Below are 18,081 nucleotides of genomic sequence, written 5' to 3'. Positions count from 1 at the left end.
TCACTACTTTCTGCATTTAACATGGTACAAACAACAGGCACTCGGCAAAATGCAACACCGAACAGGATTGGAACAGGCCCAAAGGCTGCACCCATAACTGTACACCTGGAAAGTGAAATGCGAGCCTGATAATTTTTATGCTATGTTTTTGAGGTAAAACATGCTCAAGTACAACATAGGCATCACGCAACAGGAATTATGCCAGTACCTGAACAACCTGGACATCAACCACCTTATTGATTGACGTCTCGATGAGGGAGTACGTCCCGTATTTGGCGCTGTAGCCTGGGGAATCTGCCCTGCTGTCGCCGGCAAGCTTGACACCACCAGCTGCTGCCTTCAGCCTCTCCAACGTAGCTGCCTGCTGCTCCTGCCACACCTACAAAAAGTAACACACACTTGGCACTACACCCTTTAATCTGGAAAACCACATAACCATTTAAGGTTATTCAGCAAGGAACACCCTTCACTGTAGGGTGGGTCTCCCTAATAGCTTGTACTGCATTGCTAGGAGTGCAATTTGGCATTAATTTTTCCATGGTTCTATAGAAGTCTATGTCTCAAAATCTTAAGGAAGTTCTTGCACTGCTTCCAGGATATCTAAGTAGTGGTGAATCAGAAAATGCTTAATTGCACAGTACAGCACTGTGATGCTAAACATATCAGAACTGTGAAGGGCATTAACAAACTTCAGTCAAACTTAAATCACACAATTCTTTCAAAATGCATTTTTGGGGTAGTTGTCTCCTAAATGCTTCATCTGAACTTACAAAAGCTTAGTTTGAACTTACGTACAGTGTGAAACCATGTCCTATTTTCACAACACTTCAACCATTAAATTTAATTGCTGCAATTGATACCTGGTCTACTGCTGGAAGCAAGATCTTCTTCTGAATGCGGTAGAATGTCCTCTGGCTGATGCAGCAGATTCCGGCGCTGTTCAGGAAGTTCAGGCACTTAGCAGGGCTGCAGCCGTTGAAGAGGATCGCGGCAGCCAGGTCCACATTCCCCACAGCATACGTGCCCTCGTTCAACTGGCTGCGCCACTCCAACGAATGCGATGCGCATGTTGTTGTGACGACGACAAGAGAACCTGTCATCTGAACGTAAAAACAAGAAGGGTTGGCTTAGAAGTTGCAACACTTGTTTAGTGAAGCTTTGCACTGTAAGCGGCACACCTTTCTGCCAACCCCAAGTCTACTCAAAGCACAAAACAAACTTTAAAATCACGCAATAGCGTGACAATTATAAGGTCTCAGCTGAAGCAGGTTTCAGTTTTGTTTGCTGCAGCTATACAAAATACCACTGGTATTTAGTGTTACTTAGCTTTTGAGCTCACAGGCTCGAAAACATTAAAATAACAAAGAAACCTCTGACATGACGTCAGGTTTAAAGGAATGTGAGGATGCTGAAGAAACTGTGAAAAAATGTACTTTTAACACTCATGCGTGAAATATGGAATAGTTTGTACCCATATACAGATCCTGTTTGCGCTACAGTAAAGCCCGCTTACATCGAACAAGGATATGTCAAATTATTGCCTATATCGAACCCTGTATAATTCTAGTAAAAATTACATGCATTTAAAGCTTTTTATATCGAACGCTATTTTGCTCACAATGGATATATCGAACTCTCCCGCGCGGGATTTTTTTGATTGATTGATTCTGGGGTTTAACGCGCCGACGCAACGCAGGCGATGAGGCGCGCCGTAGTGGAGGGCTCCGGGTTAATTTTGACCACCTGGGGATCTTTATCGTGCGCCGAAATCTCGTACACACGGGCGTGTTTGCTTTTCGCCTCCATCAGAAAAGCGGCCGCCGCGGCCGAGAAGCGAAGCGGGATTTTTTTTTTTTTTTTTGCTCTCCCTAGGCATGCGGCAGGCTTTTCCGCAATACATCAGCGCACAACGGTGTTGCGGGTGTCTCTTGTGACTCCCGCGCGAGCTCGGGCGTCCAAACCGGCTGTGGCTGAGTAGACCAGCTCCACGCATGCATGCCGTTGCAGCCGAAAGCGCCACAGTGGGTGCTGCGGGGTGCGGTGTCACCAAACTTGAAGTCCACACCACTCACTGCGCACACTTGCTTGGTTCGCCGTTATTCGCTTGTATCCATGCTCGTCTCCGCTCTGTCGAAGACGCTGAGGACTCTGTACAGCTTCCGATCACGAGTGAAGCCATGGCTGCCGTGGCCCTGCTAGGGCGATACTGCAGTGCCATTGAGGGCAGCGGTCTTGTTCTTGTCGACTGTTTAGATACCGTGGAGCAAGTAGTAACCAGCAACGTGTTGTGCTCCAAGGAGCAGGCTACACTCACGCAGTTCTTCCGCCACAATAAATTATTGTTTTCTTTCGAAGAAAGTGTCGTATCAATACTGAACTGCAGGGTGGTAAGAGCTCAGCGCTAGCTCGTGACTCTCGGCAAGATTGCTCTCATATAAGTTTTTTTTTTTTTGCTCCACTTTCTATATCGAATTTTTGGTATATCGAACTATTTCACAATGCTTGCGCTGTTTGATGTAAGCGGCTTTACTGTATGTGACTGACTGCTACAAGCGAAAATGCATACCCGCAATGAGGGAGTGACAGGATGTCGACATTTCCGGCAGGTCTCGAAGAGCTCCAAGAGGTTGCTTTCGCAAACAATAAACTTCCTTGTGACCAAGCTGGATACTGGAGCAGCACTTCCCTCACTGGCTCTGTTTTACAAAAAGGAAAGAGGGAGAGAGAAATAAACAAAACATTGCTAATGCGGACACATTTAAATTATTGAGAGTTATCCCCTGTTGAAATACACAGCATTTTGCTAATACCTATATCTCAGTTTGAATTCCCAGCTTGAGTTAACAAGGCCTTACCGAAGCCACATTTTTCAGTTCATATATGCCAATGCTAGTTGGAGTTATTGTTGCTCCAGTATTATTCTGATACATTAGAAAACACCCCAACCAATTCCAGCACTAAAAATACAGCAGTCTCTTATTCAGATAAACTTCGTGGTTGAGACCAACAACACTTCTTTTGTAACGTGCACAATCCAAGAAATGTTCGCCTCCAAGAGACGCTTAAGTGAATTTGTCAACAAAGCTCCCGTTTTTGCTTACACTCAAATGAACACACTTTTCATCGTTTATCCGGGCGATAAGGCAGTATTTATCTTATATAACCTGAAAGATGAAACATTACTATGCACGGTCTGTGGTGGCTCCTCCAACTAACCGCAGTGACGTCAGGTAAACGTACATGTGATTGGACGATGTTCAAGATTACCATTTAAACAAGTTTCAGTTTTGGTTCTGTGAAAGAACATGCATGGCATCTGACAGTATTATTGGATGGGCATTCTCGATATCTCAGTAATCACCATATAGCGCTTCTGTCATATAGCGCTTCTGGCTGTAAAGTGTGTCAGATGAGCCAACCAGGACTGCTTAAAACTGCAGCAATCACTAGCAGAGGCCTATGCAGTGGCTGAACGCCCCCCGCGTCGCTGGAGACGCTCAAATGCGATGCATTTTTCCCCCATCTTTGGTGCTTGCCTCACTCATGCCTGTATCGTAAAATGCTAGCTTGCACCAGGCCAAGGGTGTGCTGATTCAGGCCTGTGCCCACTGCCCGCAAGCAGTCGGTGCTCATGGCAACAGCACACCACCGAGAACTCACTACTGCATCAGTGTCAGTCTGCGCGTTCTGCAAACTTGCTCGTGGAGCAATGAACGTTACAGCACAAAAATGGTGGATTCAGTGTAGAAAACATAGGCCAAAACGAATAAATCAACTTACAAAAAAAAAAGGATGTACTCTTGGGGACCCGAACTTGCGACTTGCAAAATAACATACCTAGCGCTCCGAACCATTCAGCCAAAATCCAGTGCTGACGTTATTGAAATAAGAAGTATATAATGTATAACCAGTTTACACTTGCATTTAGTCTTAGCATTTCAAGCAGCTTAGATGCCTATTTTTTGTATAGTGGTCATGCAGTAAGCGTCTCCAAGATTTCCACAATATCTCATGCTTAGCAATTGCATTTCTTGATGAAAAAGCAGTCAAAGATGTGTGGTCGTGCTGCTGACGGCTGCGCTTGTTCACCCAGCGCAAAAAAGTGCTTCCTACAGGTTTGTTTACAGGCAGCTTAGTCTTTACAACTGCAATGTTCAATGAATGACAGCTGAGGTAATGCGACCAGAAATATCCCTAAGTGCCATGATGCATGAAACCCTTGTGATAAAGAGGCAATATGTTGTGCCGTCCGATGCTTACACTGATGATGGGTCTGACGCTGTTGGCTCATGTCCTGGCTGCCACGATGAGGGCTCCATCACTGATGCTGCTGAGCTGTCCAACTCTTCTCGAGTGCTTGGCTCGAAGTTTTTGTCCAAGGGGTCGTCGTCAAATGTGAGGGACAGTTCGCCAAGCGGTGGTCCGGACCACTCTGCAGCTGGCACTGGCGTAGACGCTCGACGTGTTTCCTCGAGCAGCAGGATTTCCGGAAGGGCCAAATCAGTTTGGCACGCTGCAGGCAAGGGTTGATTTAGTTCCATAAAGTGTGTAATTGCGCTTGTTTACAGTACTATCAAAGCTGTGTAGTGACATGCATCACTGCATACCCATTTCTCTTGTCCTGCTTTCTGTCTGCGTCCTGATCGACTTTGTCTTTACTTTGATGGACGCTTGCGTCGCTTTCAGTGCTACTTGCACGTAGCACTGTGTTTGTGCATCGGAGGCCCTGGAATGTGGCGGTGGCTCATTGGGGCATGGTGCAGCCACAACCAAATTGACCGATGAGTCAACGGAACCTGGAGCATAAAAAAAAAGCCTACAAGTAAGGCACCGGCCAACGAAATGAAAAATTAATAGGCAAAAACTTCTCTGTATAATTTGTGCAGCTCCCCTGTTTGGGCTATGGTCATGAAAGCAAGGACCTAGCTATTTCGCCGCTCTCATTAGCAGCTGAACTCAGAACGCCCTTTTAATTACCTGCGAAGTCAACTTCCCAACAGGCTTTATGAAGTTAAGCAGAAATAAGAGCCAGCCCTAATATTCAGAACTAGGTGCTTCTACGGTACATAATGAAACTCAGTTGTAACAGGGCGAGCGCCCAGCTAAAAATCAGTGCCGTCAGGCTAGCGGAGTGAAGGAATCCACCCAGACATTTTTTATGCTATCACTGGCTTCAATTAATGTTTCCTCCACGGCCTAATGTTTCCGATCGACAGACAAAACAGTGGGACACAGCAGACTGCACCGACTAACACATTCGGCACCTCACCAATGAATGAGGCGTCATTTGCAGCGCACCCAAGTAGCTAATATAACCTCCCCCCGTCCCCTATGCACACTAGACTAGGGCCTAGGCTTCCTAGCACAAAACGTTATATAGGCTTGAGCACAACGTATCGCCTACCTCGATGCCCGATCGCCTACGTCGCGCAAGGTTAGCTGAGGGTAACGTGCTAGCATATACGAACCAGCGTTTGCAGAACCGTCTGTGCGAAGGTCCACATCAGCGGCGCCCAACAAACTGCCGACAGAGCTCTGGCTGCCACCAGCGCAACCAGCGTCGATGCACCCCTGCGTGAGCAGTTGAAACGGCAAACATCACGACCCAGCCAAAACAAACGAACGGCCACATTCAGATCATAAGGCGTGTACTAACCTCGGATTTCCGCCGCTTCGGTTGTGTTGGACCCCCGTGCGCAGGATCTTCAGCGGTGGGCACGCCAATCGTGGGCACGGCACCAGGCACAAGGCGCAAATTTGTATGGAGGCGCAAATGTGAATGGAGACGCCCGAACTCCTGCATCAACTTCGGGCTCTGAAAGTAGCATTCCTCCGAGAAGTGCAGCGAGCAAATTTTGCTAGCCGGCTTCGGCGACCAGTTGTTGCGGCCACTGTCGCGCACGAACGCAGCCCAGGTTTCGCGCTGCCCATCGTCCCGTGGGAAAAAATGCAGCTTGGCGCCGTCCGTCGATTTACTAGGACAGGCTGCCACTGAGCAATACTTCGCGTTCCGTGAGCTTGCCATAGAACTTCGGCGAGCTCGGCGACGCGCATGGGCCGCTCAGACACCACACAGTCTTCGCACCAGTCCAAGAAAACAGCAAGCGCGAATTGATGAGCAAAACCGTCCTAAACGTGATGTGCGCACTTCGCAAGCCTTGCTCACAGCGGTACCGCAGCCAAGCCAAACCTCCTATCGAAGCGAGACCGCCCACAACAACAGCGCAGGCTATCACTTCCGGTTCCGGAAACAACTGTATGACGTCATGCTGAATCGGCCGCAAAATCGCGGATAGCCTGACGTCACACCCTAAGCGATTTCGCTAGTGCTGCCGATTTGTAATAGTTCGCGGCCAGGGCAATTAAAATCGATTTTTGATGCGTTTCCAGCCTCGGATCGCTCCAAAAATTTCTGTGGGTAATCTGTACAAACTACTGAAGCCAATTATATCGTTATTTAGGCCTCTAAATTTGGTGTCAGTACTCCTTTAAACACATCACCACGGTAGGTTACAGTTTATGTTGGGGGCTCGGGGTCCGCGGTGTCGCCAACACCGTCACCATGAATACCCAAGGTGCCCCGTGCGGGGGACCAAGAGGTTTCGTCACTTTCAGCTAAACCAGTCGTGCTTCCCCAAACTCCCACGTCCTTTGTTGCTCTGGACAATTACGATTTTTTTTTTTTTTTAAAGGAACCCATGATCATCAGTATTGACACTTTGTTGAAGAAAAACACATTGTCCTTTTCAGGCTCCGTGAATGTTGAAGTGGCCCCTGCACAATGGCCCCCCCACAATGCCTTCCATAGCCGCACAGCCATCCTTAACTTGTGACCGAGTAGTCGCATTTACGACCAGTCTCAGTAGCCATCTCAGCTTGAAATGTAACCACAGAATTTGTTAAATCCAGTTTCTAAGCACAAAAGTTTCTATTGTACGGTATTCTCCCAACGTGTCGACTGTACCAATGCAACCTGTTATTCACTGAGAGACGACTTGCCCCTAGGAGAGGAACAGGAGGAGCAAGAACGCTATGCTTTAAAAGAGATAGTGACAGGTAGTGTTTGTTTCACTCGTTAGTTTTATGAGAATCAGAATCACGACCACAGTTTTGATGGGTCAGTGGCTTTTGATGAGCAGTGGCTGATGACGATGAGTATGACTAGCCTTGGTATCTCTCGAGATGCAGGAGGGTGTGTTCAGATAAGGACAGTCAAAGTGGTGCCATGACCATTTTTTGTTTGAGATGAAACTTTAATATTCTGTAGAACATTGCATCCCCACACCATGGAACTGGCATTAGTTTAGTAAGTAACGCCACAGTTGATTTATTAAAAAATTATTTCGAGCACGATCTGGCCGGGCTACTTTCCACAAAGCTTGGTGTGGCAACTTTAGGCACCTGTAACACCAAGCGGAAATTTTTCCAAAGCCTCTTAATTTTTTTACCAAATATTTCCAAACTTTTCGGCTGCATTCAGAAAAATTGAACTTGTCATGTTTATATTGTTTGAGAAAATATTTCTCAAACTTAGTAGCGAGAGCAATGTCGTTCAGAAGTGCACTTGTAAAAACTCTTTTTACCTGTAGGCTTAAACGCTAAGCTGTCTGGTTTTTTAGACTTGCTTACCAGGGGCTGCTGAATACTTCATAGCTTGCTCATTGCTCTAGAAGAAAACATGTTCAAAATAAAAGTCTGTAAAGTGCAACGAAAAATGAAAATTTGGAAAAAAGGGCCAACTTTCGACGTCGTTTAAAAAAAAAAAAACACTGGTCCTCAATTTTCGCAATATTTACTGAAAATGGTACTAAGTAACTGAGTATTCTAGAAAGCTAAATATGCATTGCATTATTTTTGTTCTAACGTGTAAAAATGAGGTCACATTACACCTTTTTTTTTAATGTCCAATCAACAATTCAGTAGCACTCTGCAGTAAAAAAAATACAAATAATTATGGCTGTATTTAAACATTTTAGGAAAATAAAATGACATATATAAAGAAAACTAATCAGAATAGTCATATTTGCCCGTTGTTAAATTTGTTAGTTGCGGGAGGCATTAAAATAATTGAGTTTTTTCCAGCTTGTGTCTTTTGCAGTGTAAAATTGCTGTTTCAAGAATATTTTTTTATCCCCTTGCCTTAGCTGTCTCATAAACCCATACTTTACGTTTGTGACGCTGCTTAATCACACATAATTTGTAATTTATCCCATTTACAAGCCAGTAACTACGCTGATGTTACTGAGAATACTTGACGTGCGAAAGTCGTGGCCGAGGGGGTATCTCCATTTCACCTGGTACATGCGAAGTTCTAATAGCAAAAAGTTCGTCTTTTCAACTGTCTGACTTGAAGGCTTCCTGGAATACTAAATTAAATTGTTTTCTGAAAACCATTGTTTTTAGTTCCTCGAAAGATAAACTAACACTACAAAATCTGTGTACCTGTGCTTTGCACACTTCAATGTTAGCGGCAAGGTACAGCTTTCTACTTCCAAGGACCTTCAAAGTGTTGACAAGCACGGTTCAGAACCGTCGCTGATACTCGAAATCGGAGTTGGGTGTACATTTGGGTGTACAGTGTACATTCAGGTTCTTTCGTTTTATTTCGCTATTTCCGTGAGTATGTGTGATGCCGACTACCGGCAGAACATTTTTTTCTTTTAGTTTGTTCTTCCCAAATGTGGCGAATTGGCTATTGTCAAGATGTGGCACGACGAAGTTCTTTAATTTTTAAGGATGTGTCCACGGACTCTTTCGCACTTTGTGTGACTTCGCTTGCAGGTCAACGCCAATTATCATTTATACGTGTGTTATTAAAGCGAAAATCGGTGAATGCTATTTAAAGAACTCGCTTGATTTCCACCAACCCCAAGCATGCATGGGCCGAATCAGGACTGAGCTCCCACAGAGATTTGTCGCAGTCTTTCGCTTCATCGCGACACAGGTGAACACACATCTTTGCTTCTGCTGTCAATAGTATCCTTTACCATTATTCGCGAAGAATTTCCGTACATCACACTTGAAGGTTCAGACCAGTGTTTGTCGATACTTTGAAGGTCTTTGGAAGTAGACAGCTGCAACTTCCCCTTAACATTGAAGTGTGCAAAGTACAGGTAGACAGATTTTGTAGTGCGATAAAAGTTTGTCTTTCGGAAAACTCATAAGAAAATTTATGAGAAGCACATCGATATCTTATCCTTGGGAGCCTTCAAGTCAGACAGTTGAAAAGACGAACTTTTTGCTATTAGAACTTCGCATGTACCAGGTGAAATGGAGATACCCCCTCGGCCACGACTTTCGCACGTCAAGTATTCTCAGTAACATCAGTGTAGTTACTGGCTTGTAAATGGGATAAATTACAAATTATGTGTGATTAAGCAGCGTCACAAACGTAAAGTATGGGTTTATGAGACAGCTAAGGCAAGGGGATAAAAAAATATTCTTGAAACAGCAATTTTACACTGCAAAAGACACAAGCTGGAAAAAACTCAATTATTTTAATGCCTCCCGCAACTAACAAATTTAACAACGGGCAAATATGACTATTCTGATTAGTTTTCTTTATATATGTCATTTTATTTTCCTAAAATGTTTAAATACAGCCATAATTATTTGTATTTTTTTTACTGCAGAGTGCTACTGAATTGTTGATTGGACATTAAAAAAAAGGTGTAATGTGACCTCATTTTTACACGTTAGAACAAAAATAATGCAATGCATATTTAGCTTTCTAGAATACTCAGTTACTTAGTACCATTTTCGGCAAATATTGCGAAAATTGAGGACCAGTGTTTTTTTTTAAACGACGTCGAAAGTTGGCCCTTTTTTCCAAATTTTCATTTTTCGTCGCACTTTACAGACTTTTATTTTGAACATATTTTCTTCTAGAGCAATGAGCAAGCTATGAAGTATTCAGCAGCCCCTGGTAAACAAGTCTAAAAAACCAGACAGCTTAGCGTTTCCTACAGGTAAAAAGAGTTTTTAGAAGTGCACTTCTGAACGACATTGCTCTCGCTACTAAGTTTGAGAAATATTTTCTAAAACAATATAAACATGACAAGTTCAATTTTTCTGAACGCAGCCGAAAAGTTTGGAAATATTTGGTAAAAAAAATTAAGAGCCTTTGGAAAAATTTCCGCTTGGTGTTACAGGTGCCTAAAGTTGCCACACCAAGCTTTGTGGAAAGTAGCCCGGCCGGATCGTGCTCGAAATAATTTTTCAATAAATCAACTGTGGCATTACTTACTAAACTAATGCCAGTTCCATGGTGGGGATGCAGTGTTCTACAGAATATTAAAGTTTCATCTCAAACAAAAAATGGTCATGGCACCACTTTGACTGTCCTTATCTGAACACACCCAGGATGGCAATTCTTATTTATCTAGATGAGAAATCATGATACCTCTTCAGCAACGACATCCCTTTCCTAGCAAACGACTGTTATTTTGAGCCATTATTGAGTGACCAGTGAGCAATCCGCAGCTGAAGCCCAGAATCTGCTTCTGTTATTGTTGTTTGTGCTACACCTGTATGAAATGGATAATTGCCTTTTTGTTCAGCCTGGTTATGGCCATGCTTTACCCATTTGGAATAATCGTTGTCAACTGCCCATCACATTCGTCGCAGCAAGGCAAATCAGTCTATCAGTTATGCTAAATTTAGCTAACAGCATCCTTTTAACTTCCGATATCTCTATGCTGCACTTACTTCTTTACGCCTAGGCTCAACTGTTACGTAAAACTTACCTTGGTCAAAATGGCGTCAAAAGAATCTCCACACCTGTCGACGATGAATCCCAGCAAGGCACGAATGCCATCCTCTGCAAATATTTTGAAAGGCAGTTTTATAATAAGGCTAAACTCCATCAAAATGTTACACTTGCAATTGTGCCAGGATATGTACAATAAAAAAAAAAAAAAGTCTCTTGTCATATTTTTAAAAAACATGGCACCATAAATTCCTCTTTCAAAACTGAACTCCATATCGCTGATCTATAATAGAATATAAAACAAGCATTCACCCATTGCAATGCTTGCTTGTAATACTTTGGAATACAAAGATAGCAGTTTTACTGCTCCTGAAAAGCATGTGCTTAAAAAGCCACAACGAACCTTCTAAGCAAGCAAGCAAGCAAGTCGGCAGGCAAGTGGAAATATGTGAGTGTCTATCAACAACAGAATGGAAGGAATCAAGCCATCAGTTGTACCCATGCCAGCAAGAAGAGCACGTTTTAGAAGATTCGATGGGAGCTCAGGTGTCTTAGTACAGACAGCATGACCCAGCCTGTTTGTACTACCCAAAAAGAACCCCAGCCTGAATTCAAACCCACACAGAGCGATACCACATGCCTAGTGCTCCATATTGACTAAGCTATGGGCACATGCACAACCCCTCAGAGATAACACATGTACATGCCAAGGCCTATCCAATGTTGCACATTCCTGTTTACTTGTTCACCTTTAGCACTCCGAGGTGCCTATCTGAGCATTTCTTGAACAATGCTTGTGCAGTAAGCATCCCTCTAGTAGGCACAAATATCTGATCACCAGCGAATGCATTCCTTCAGGCAGCAAAAGCAATCACACATGTGTGGTCGTGCTGAAGCTGGTCTGCTACTTCACCCTGCAAAGGGCTTCTCATACCTAGGTTTTACGCCTCATGATAAAATATTCAGTTTATTTTATCTCGTTAGTACCTAGATCAGTGGTTCTCAACTATGAATGTACTGTGGAGCTTTCTCAAGCTTGCAAAACAATGGAAGGCTCCACGATGAACTATATAGATCCAATTCGTAATGTAGAGGAGTTCGCAAATGCAGCTGAGGTCACCCAAGCAATTTAATGTCTGCCTTTTGAAGCTGACTTCTATGCTGATGCATCTCTAATTGCCAAAAGATTTGCTCTTGCAACTAACAGTTGCCCAAACACCTATATTCTGCCTCTTGTGTGTCTGGCTTTTTGCACCGCTGGCATGTTGTGCAAAAAGCCAACTTTAAAGGATGCGCTACATGGAGAAAAAATAGTCTTATGCAGCAAAGCCACAGCAATGATTGGGGGGAAGAAAGAGCTTGGGGAAGGCTTTGCGGACCCCTGAAAGGCCCTTGGGGCCTACGCACACCCATTTGAGAATCAGATATAGATTAACCCCACCCATTTTTTTCCTGCCTGTAACTAGTCAGATTTTGTACAGGTGTACCAGTCATACAGGCATAAGCAGCTACAGCTGCAGTGAAGCATGGTAAGCCAACATGCGTATTGCATATGCGCTACTGGGAAGTTATTTTAATTTTATCAACTTTACTGAGCTGAACACAGTCTCTACAAACTAAGAAAATACAGGCATGCCATTCCAGGCACAAATCCTGACGGGGCTGTTTTCACTGTACAATCGAATTGTGATGACCCGTCGGCAACTGGCCAACTGATTTTGCCAGCACTGTGGTTGGCAAATCGGTGAGGTGCGCAGTAAAGCCAATTAAAAAGAGTACATGTCATCAGAAATGCCACAGAAAATCAGCAAGGCAGATGCAGAAAGGAGAAAACATTTTTGAATTGGTTTTCCGACTAAATAAATCCACATAAACACACCTAATATGGTAGAAGCTTAGCCTAGGAACTCCAGAGTATAATCTACACAAGTAATCTCACAATGCTTACGACCTTTTAACAGCTACCTCAAAAATATACCAATGAAATTTTATTGCCTATCACCTGAAAGACAAAGTTTTCAATGACATAAGCGAATATAAAGTACAGAAAAATGCGCCAAGCTTACCTTCTGCTGCCTCAATGAACAAGGCAACCTCTCGTTCAGTGCCATACTTCAGAACAATATCAGACAGAGAAGCGAAGCCTGCTTCCATTTTATCGGCGATTTGCCTCTGAAAGACAACTTCAAACTCCATCAGAAGCTGAAAAGAAATAATAATAGAAATTTAATTCATTATGCATTACACAACATTCCACTCTCTAAAACTACTGGCCACTCTCTAAAACTACTAAGCAAACAATTCTGTCTTCCATTATGTGCAGTGATACACTTGGCTTCCAACGCTGCCAGCATTAACGGTCTGCCGAAGCGGCAAAAGCTCACACGTACTTCTCTGGAGAATGTCTCCGAAAAAGGCGCCAGGAGAAAAGCGATTGAGATTGGCGCCAAACCTCCGCGCCCCCGCACCACAGGGAGGATGCCCGCACCGAGAAAGAGAGAGGAAGGAATACAAAGGAGAACGATTTTATTGCGGGCAATGGTATCGAGAGTAGCGGTTATACCCTCGACATCTCTCCGGCGGCGCGCGGACGGAGGCTAGTTTCACGGAGGAACTTGGCGGAGGCACTCGGCGCTTGAGCAGACGACGCTATTCCGATTCAGGCGTGTCCCGAACTTATTTGAACGGTCGCTTTGCGCACTTAGAACTAAAGTCAAATAAACGTGGATAATGAATGTTAGAACAAAATTACTGTGTTTAAACCGAAATAATCAAAGAAACACCTATGCGTTCGTAACATAAAAAAACACCTTCGTTCTTTCTCCTCTTAGTAAACAAAATCATAACGAATTAAGGTTGAGAAACGCCTTGAGGGCCAATGCCTATGCGGATGCGGGATCGAAAACGTGGGCATGCTAACTAATATGCTCCTGCAAGCCCGCTACAGATGTTCTTGCGATGAGATTTTTTATTATGAATATTTCCCCGCTGAAGCGAGCTCGCGTATGTGGTGTCGGCGCCGCAAACCAGCTGAAAGCAATTTGGAAGCGCTCAACGTGGCTGCCGCTTTGTAAATGCCTTCCAGCAGCACACCGGCCTTCTGTTTTCATTTTTCCACTTCCTCTGAGCAATCCGCCTTTCCTTTTAGGCTCTGGCAGTATGACGGCACGCGCTGTGCGATCAAAGGCTATGGCGCTGCAACAAGGCGGTCGCGCACGACATGTGCGGCGAGTTTTGCGGGGCCTCTTTGGTGCTTGCTGCACTTCCGTTCGTTTTTCGCTTCTGGATTTTTTTTTTTTTTTTTCCTCTGTCGTGCGTAAGGTTTTCTGAACGGTTCAACCTGCGGACGTACAGCCCGCCTATATATATAGTGCGCACCGTACTCCGCAATGTGAAACCCCGAGAAATCGCAGCTGTCGCATCGTGCGACAAGAGCGCTCACTTCTTCCATCGCCGAAGTCCTGAATGAGGTCTCAGCTACGCATCATCGCCAACCTGCTGCAACCGTTTGCTGAGCTGCTTCGGCCCTGCCACTGGTGAACCAAGTCTGACAAGACATCCATGATCTTCAATGCGCGCCTGTGACGGTAAGTGGCACTCGCCAATCACCTCCGCTCTCTCCATCTCTTTTCCGTTCAACCTTTTTTTTGTTTATTTTAGATTCAGGTGAACAGTTACCGAAGTGCTTTGATTTCCCTTCACCCAACGCTGCTGCTTTTAATTATAATCCACTTCGCGATCTCTCTTCCCCCCCCCCCCTCCTTCCCGTCAAATCGCCGCGAAAAAAAAAAAAAAAAAAAGAAGAAAGGAAATGATCGAGCTAGCTTAAGCGCGTGTGCATTCCCTTTTAATTATTTTAGACTGAAAGTCTAAAACTTGAAGACTACTGTCGCAGCTCTCGTGATACGTCCAACCATGCAGCCTATTCATTTTTTTCCCCCTTATAAGTAAGCGATCCAGGTATGTCTGGCGTGCCTATGCTATGCGCGACTTAAGGGTTAATGCCGATGGGGCGACCGAAGGCGAAGAAAGAGCGATTCCTGGAGAGGGCGGGCGTCGGTATGACCGCGACGCGCGAAAGTGTGTATGGGGGCGACAGGCGCCAAGAATACTCATTGTGTCCTCAGCGGCTGCAAGTTCGGGTGGCTTAATTGAAATGTTGAAATGCTGCGAAATGTATCTCGAGCCATCACGGTCAAATCAGAACAAAATAAACGAAGACGCACCTCGCACAACTGCTTCACTTGCTACTTGATTTAACCTACGTTCATGAGTTAAAATTGTAAGCAAAACAAATTTTAGCGCTTCTTTGATGCTCAGGTTACCGTCGAACGTCATTTGTAGGTTAAAAGGCAAGTTACACTGGCACCCTGTCTGTACCCTTAAAAAAAACTGATCAAACAATCGCCACAAAAAAAAAAATAAATAAACAACCTTGGCTTTGAAATGAGTCGAACCACGGACTTTCAAAACGGAAATCCGACTTTCAACCGCTCGACCACGCGGGGAGACGACGTAGAATTTGGTGTACCAACCGAGGCTGCCCACGAATAGTGTCGGGTGTACTTTCTTTTGGTCGTATTTGAGAGGTTTGAGCAGTGGTAACGCTTGTTTCTTGCGCACCGATCTTGGAGCCGAGGACAATAATGCTACTGCTACAAGCGTTGTAACCACAGCTCCATTATTTGAGTAAAGAAAAGCTATCGCACATCCCCGGTCTCCCCTGCGCAAGCCATGGGAGCTACGAATAGAATGGAATGCGCCGCTAGAATTCTGGCGTTGATAACGCTTGCTCGTCACGCACCGATCTTGCAGACAAGCCGCATTATGCTAATACTGGATGCGATGTAACCAGAGCTCCCTTATTTAACTCGCACAAAGCTATCGCAGATCCCCGATCTCCTCGATGAAAGCCGAACAAGCCACAAATGGATGAGAACAGAAATAGCTTGCAATTTGTCTCAAGGCAACCGATTACGACAAGTTGAAAAGAAATTGATTGTTTTCTGCTGAAAGGAGTGACCCCAAACCACGCGAAGACGGACGCCGCCCCCCCCTTTCCGATGCTCTCTCGCACTGCGTCGACGCCGATATCTGGCGAGCGTAGACATCGGCGCCGCTCGGGCGTCGGGTCGCGTCGCCATGCATTTCTGGCGACGCGCGCTGATGCAACGCCAAAAGTACGCTGCATGTGGTTGGGCCTTTAGAGAGGTTGTGCGAGCTCGTGTGAATGTATAGCTTTTTCTTGCATCAGTGCGCTTTCAGGTTTTCAGGGGAGTGAAAAAGAAGTGGGGGAGATTGAAACCTAAATATGAGGTTGGGGAGGGGGTGGGTGGAGGCTGGGACAAAGAATTAAAATGAAAAGAAGGCTGATTTGCTGGCTGCAACGCCTTGCCACAAATTAAAAAAAAAACACATAAAGCAAACATAAAACCGTAATACGGGAATGAGTGGTATTTGTATGCACAACCCGCACGAGCTTTATCAGCTGTTTCCAAAAAAGGCCCGTCAATTCTTCCTCCACGGTAATACCTATATATACTTGTCTGTAAAAAAGCTAGCGACAACAGTGTTTGCAAATTCATTTTAGCGTGACAGTGCCGCTTACATAAAACTTTTCCATGAGATTTTCTGCATTTTGGAGAGCAACCGAATGTTTGTAAAGCTGCTTTCTTTGGTTAGTGAAAGTGTGACTTTCATTTAGAGAAACTACATAAAAATGCATTACACCAGCGTAAACACTGGCTAATTGTCTTAGCTGATTTGCGTGCTGCAAAGCGGAGCGAAATAAATTAACGCCTTGCTACAAATTAAAAAAAAAAACACAAGCAAAAGAATTCAATCACTTGGCTGCATAACAGGTGTTCTCTGAACAAGGTAGTAAACAAAAATATACAAATTTTTAATCTCTAACAATAACTGGTAAGAATCAAACACGGCATCAATGCCTGGCATGAAGCCAAAGCGCGTCGAAGTTGTGCCAAGAGCGCCATTGTATTTTCTGCCGAAATGAGGCGTCGAAGCTCATTTGGCGCATTAGCAATATTAAAGAGTTGCAGCAGAGTGGAGGAGGTCACACTACGCTCTGGTAGGCGACCGGTGCTACTGCGCGTGCGCAGAAACGGATATACTGGTTGAGCACATGTCCTGTCCCGCGCCCGATTCAACAGTCAGTACCAGGTACTTATAAAAGGCGAGGCCCAATTTCAACAAAGAAATAATTATTTTCCCATAATTCGCCACTCTTTCGCCACATATCACGCTCCTGACCACTCGACCGACGGAGAACCGGCGCTGTCAAACATGTTACCTGCCTGCGATTTACTCATTCTGAACCAGTTTGGCCGTAAAGCAGCAACCTATGTGTTTTAGAATTTGACGTCATGTATCGTACAACCGACCATTTCAATCATGTTGCGTGTAGATTACACACATAGAGCATCGCGGTATTTGGTGCCGTCAGCTGTAAAAATTTTTGTGTGCTTTATGTTACGCCGGACGTAACTCAAAACATTGGCCTAAAGTTCCCTCGCACGTAATTATAGTTTTCAATTCTGGGTCCCGTCGGGCGTAGCTCTAGTTTTCAATTTCGGGTTCCGTCAGACGTAACTCTAGGCACTGTGTATTTTTAATTGGTTAGCAGGAGTAGTTCAAACATAAAAGTTATATTTATGTAAACAATGTAAACATGTATGTGATTGCAAAACAAAAAAAAACTGCTTCCCATATTTTTTCTACACAACTTCTGGCATCTATTCATGTGTTGCTGGTAATTTTTTGTTGAATAGTTTTTTTCCTATTGTTCTCAAGAACAATCAAGGAAATTTTTTTAACTAAGACACTACTTATCTCACATAAAGACTAATTAGATATTTGAAATCAGCTACAAATACTGAACAAGCCCATGAAGTTTTGTCAAAATTGGTTGGAAAGCAAAAAAAAGACCAGTGTGCTTCCTTGAATTTGAATTCTTTATTATTTCCAACGGTGTGAGATACATACAAGTTAGTATACAAACAAGGAGAATGCTTCAGATCAATAGAGAATGTTTCAGCTCAATAGCAGTAATACCAATTTAATCACAGGCTTCTAACAAATAATCCACGTAATAAAAAAATAAAGCAGTAGCGACTCCACAGCCACATTTTGGCGATTTCTCAATGTCACAAAGGCTTGTTTGTAAGATTGGTTGTGGCCGATTACAGCCCCCGCAACGAAACATGACTGGACAATCGTAGCAGAGCGATTCCTTGTAATTGGATCGTTTGAATGTTAAAAAAAACACTTAATGCAGTGATAACTGTGCTTAATGCTGGTACATATAATGTCAATGCTGCCCATATTATGTCACTAGTGCGAGATTTGAAAGGCGT

At 44.2% G+C, this 18,081-nt stretch overlaps 2 protein-coding genes across 4 annotated transcripts in view; both read right to left on the bottom strand.

The window, feature by feature from the left end:
• LOC144175942 (uncharacterized) overlaps nucleotides 1-18,081 on the bottom strand; it is a 91,023-nt gene that overhangs the window by 31,571 nt on the left and 41,371 nt on the right. For all 3 annotated transcript variants that reach the window (XM_077705013.1, XM_077705012.1, XM_077705011.1), the window contains exons 3-4: nucleotides 12,775-12,910; nucleotides 10,746-10,819 (exon numbers count right to left, since the gene is read on the bottom strand). In XM_077705013.1, the coding sequence (XP_077561139.1) occupies nucleotides 10,746-10,819; nucleotides 12,775-12,904 (204 nt within the window). In that variant the 5' untranslated portion in view covers nucleotides 12,905-12,910. The remainder of the gene's footprint in view (nucleotides 1-10,745; nucleotides 10,820-12,774; nucleotides 12,911-18,081) is intronic.
• On the bottom strand, nucleotides 59-7,201 carry LOC144175939 (uncharacterized). The gene is made up of 7 exons (XM_077705009.1): nucleotides 5,657-7,201; nucleotides 5,469-5,571; nucleotides 4,608-4,796; nucleotides 4,261-4,513; nucleotides 2,567-2,696; nucleotides 861-1,100; nucleotides 59-379 (listed from the first exon to the last, which is right to left on the bottom strand). Exons 1-7 carry the CDS (start codon nucleotides 6,023-6,025, stop codon nucleotides 197-199), a joined length of 1,467 nt encoding a protein of 488 aa, XP_077561135.1. The 5' UTR covers nucleotides 6,026-7,201; the 3' UTR covers nucleotides 59-196.

This window comes from Haemaphysalis longicornis, unplaced genomic scaffold (assembly GCF_048455015.1).
Source record: "Haemaphysalis longicornis isolate Haplotype H1 unplaced genomic scaffold, Haemaphysalis longicornis Haplotype H1 scaffold_3, whole genome shotgun sequence".
Taxonomy (NCBI): Eukaryota; Metazoa; Arthropoda; class Arachnida; order Ixodida; family Ixodidae; genus Haemaphysalis; species Haemaphysalis longicornis.
The sequence above is the reverse complement of the archived record's forward strand: the minus strand, read 5'-3'. Positions and strand labels throughout refer to the sequence as shown.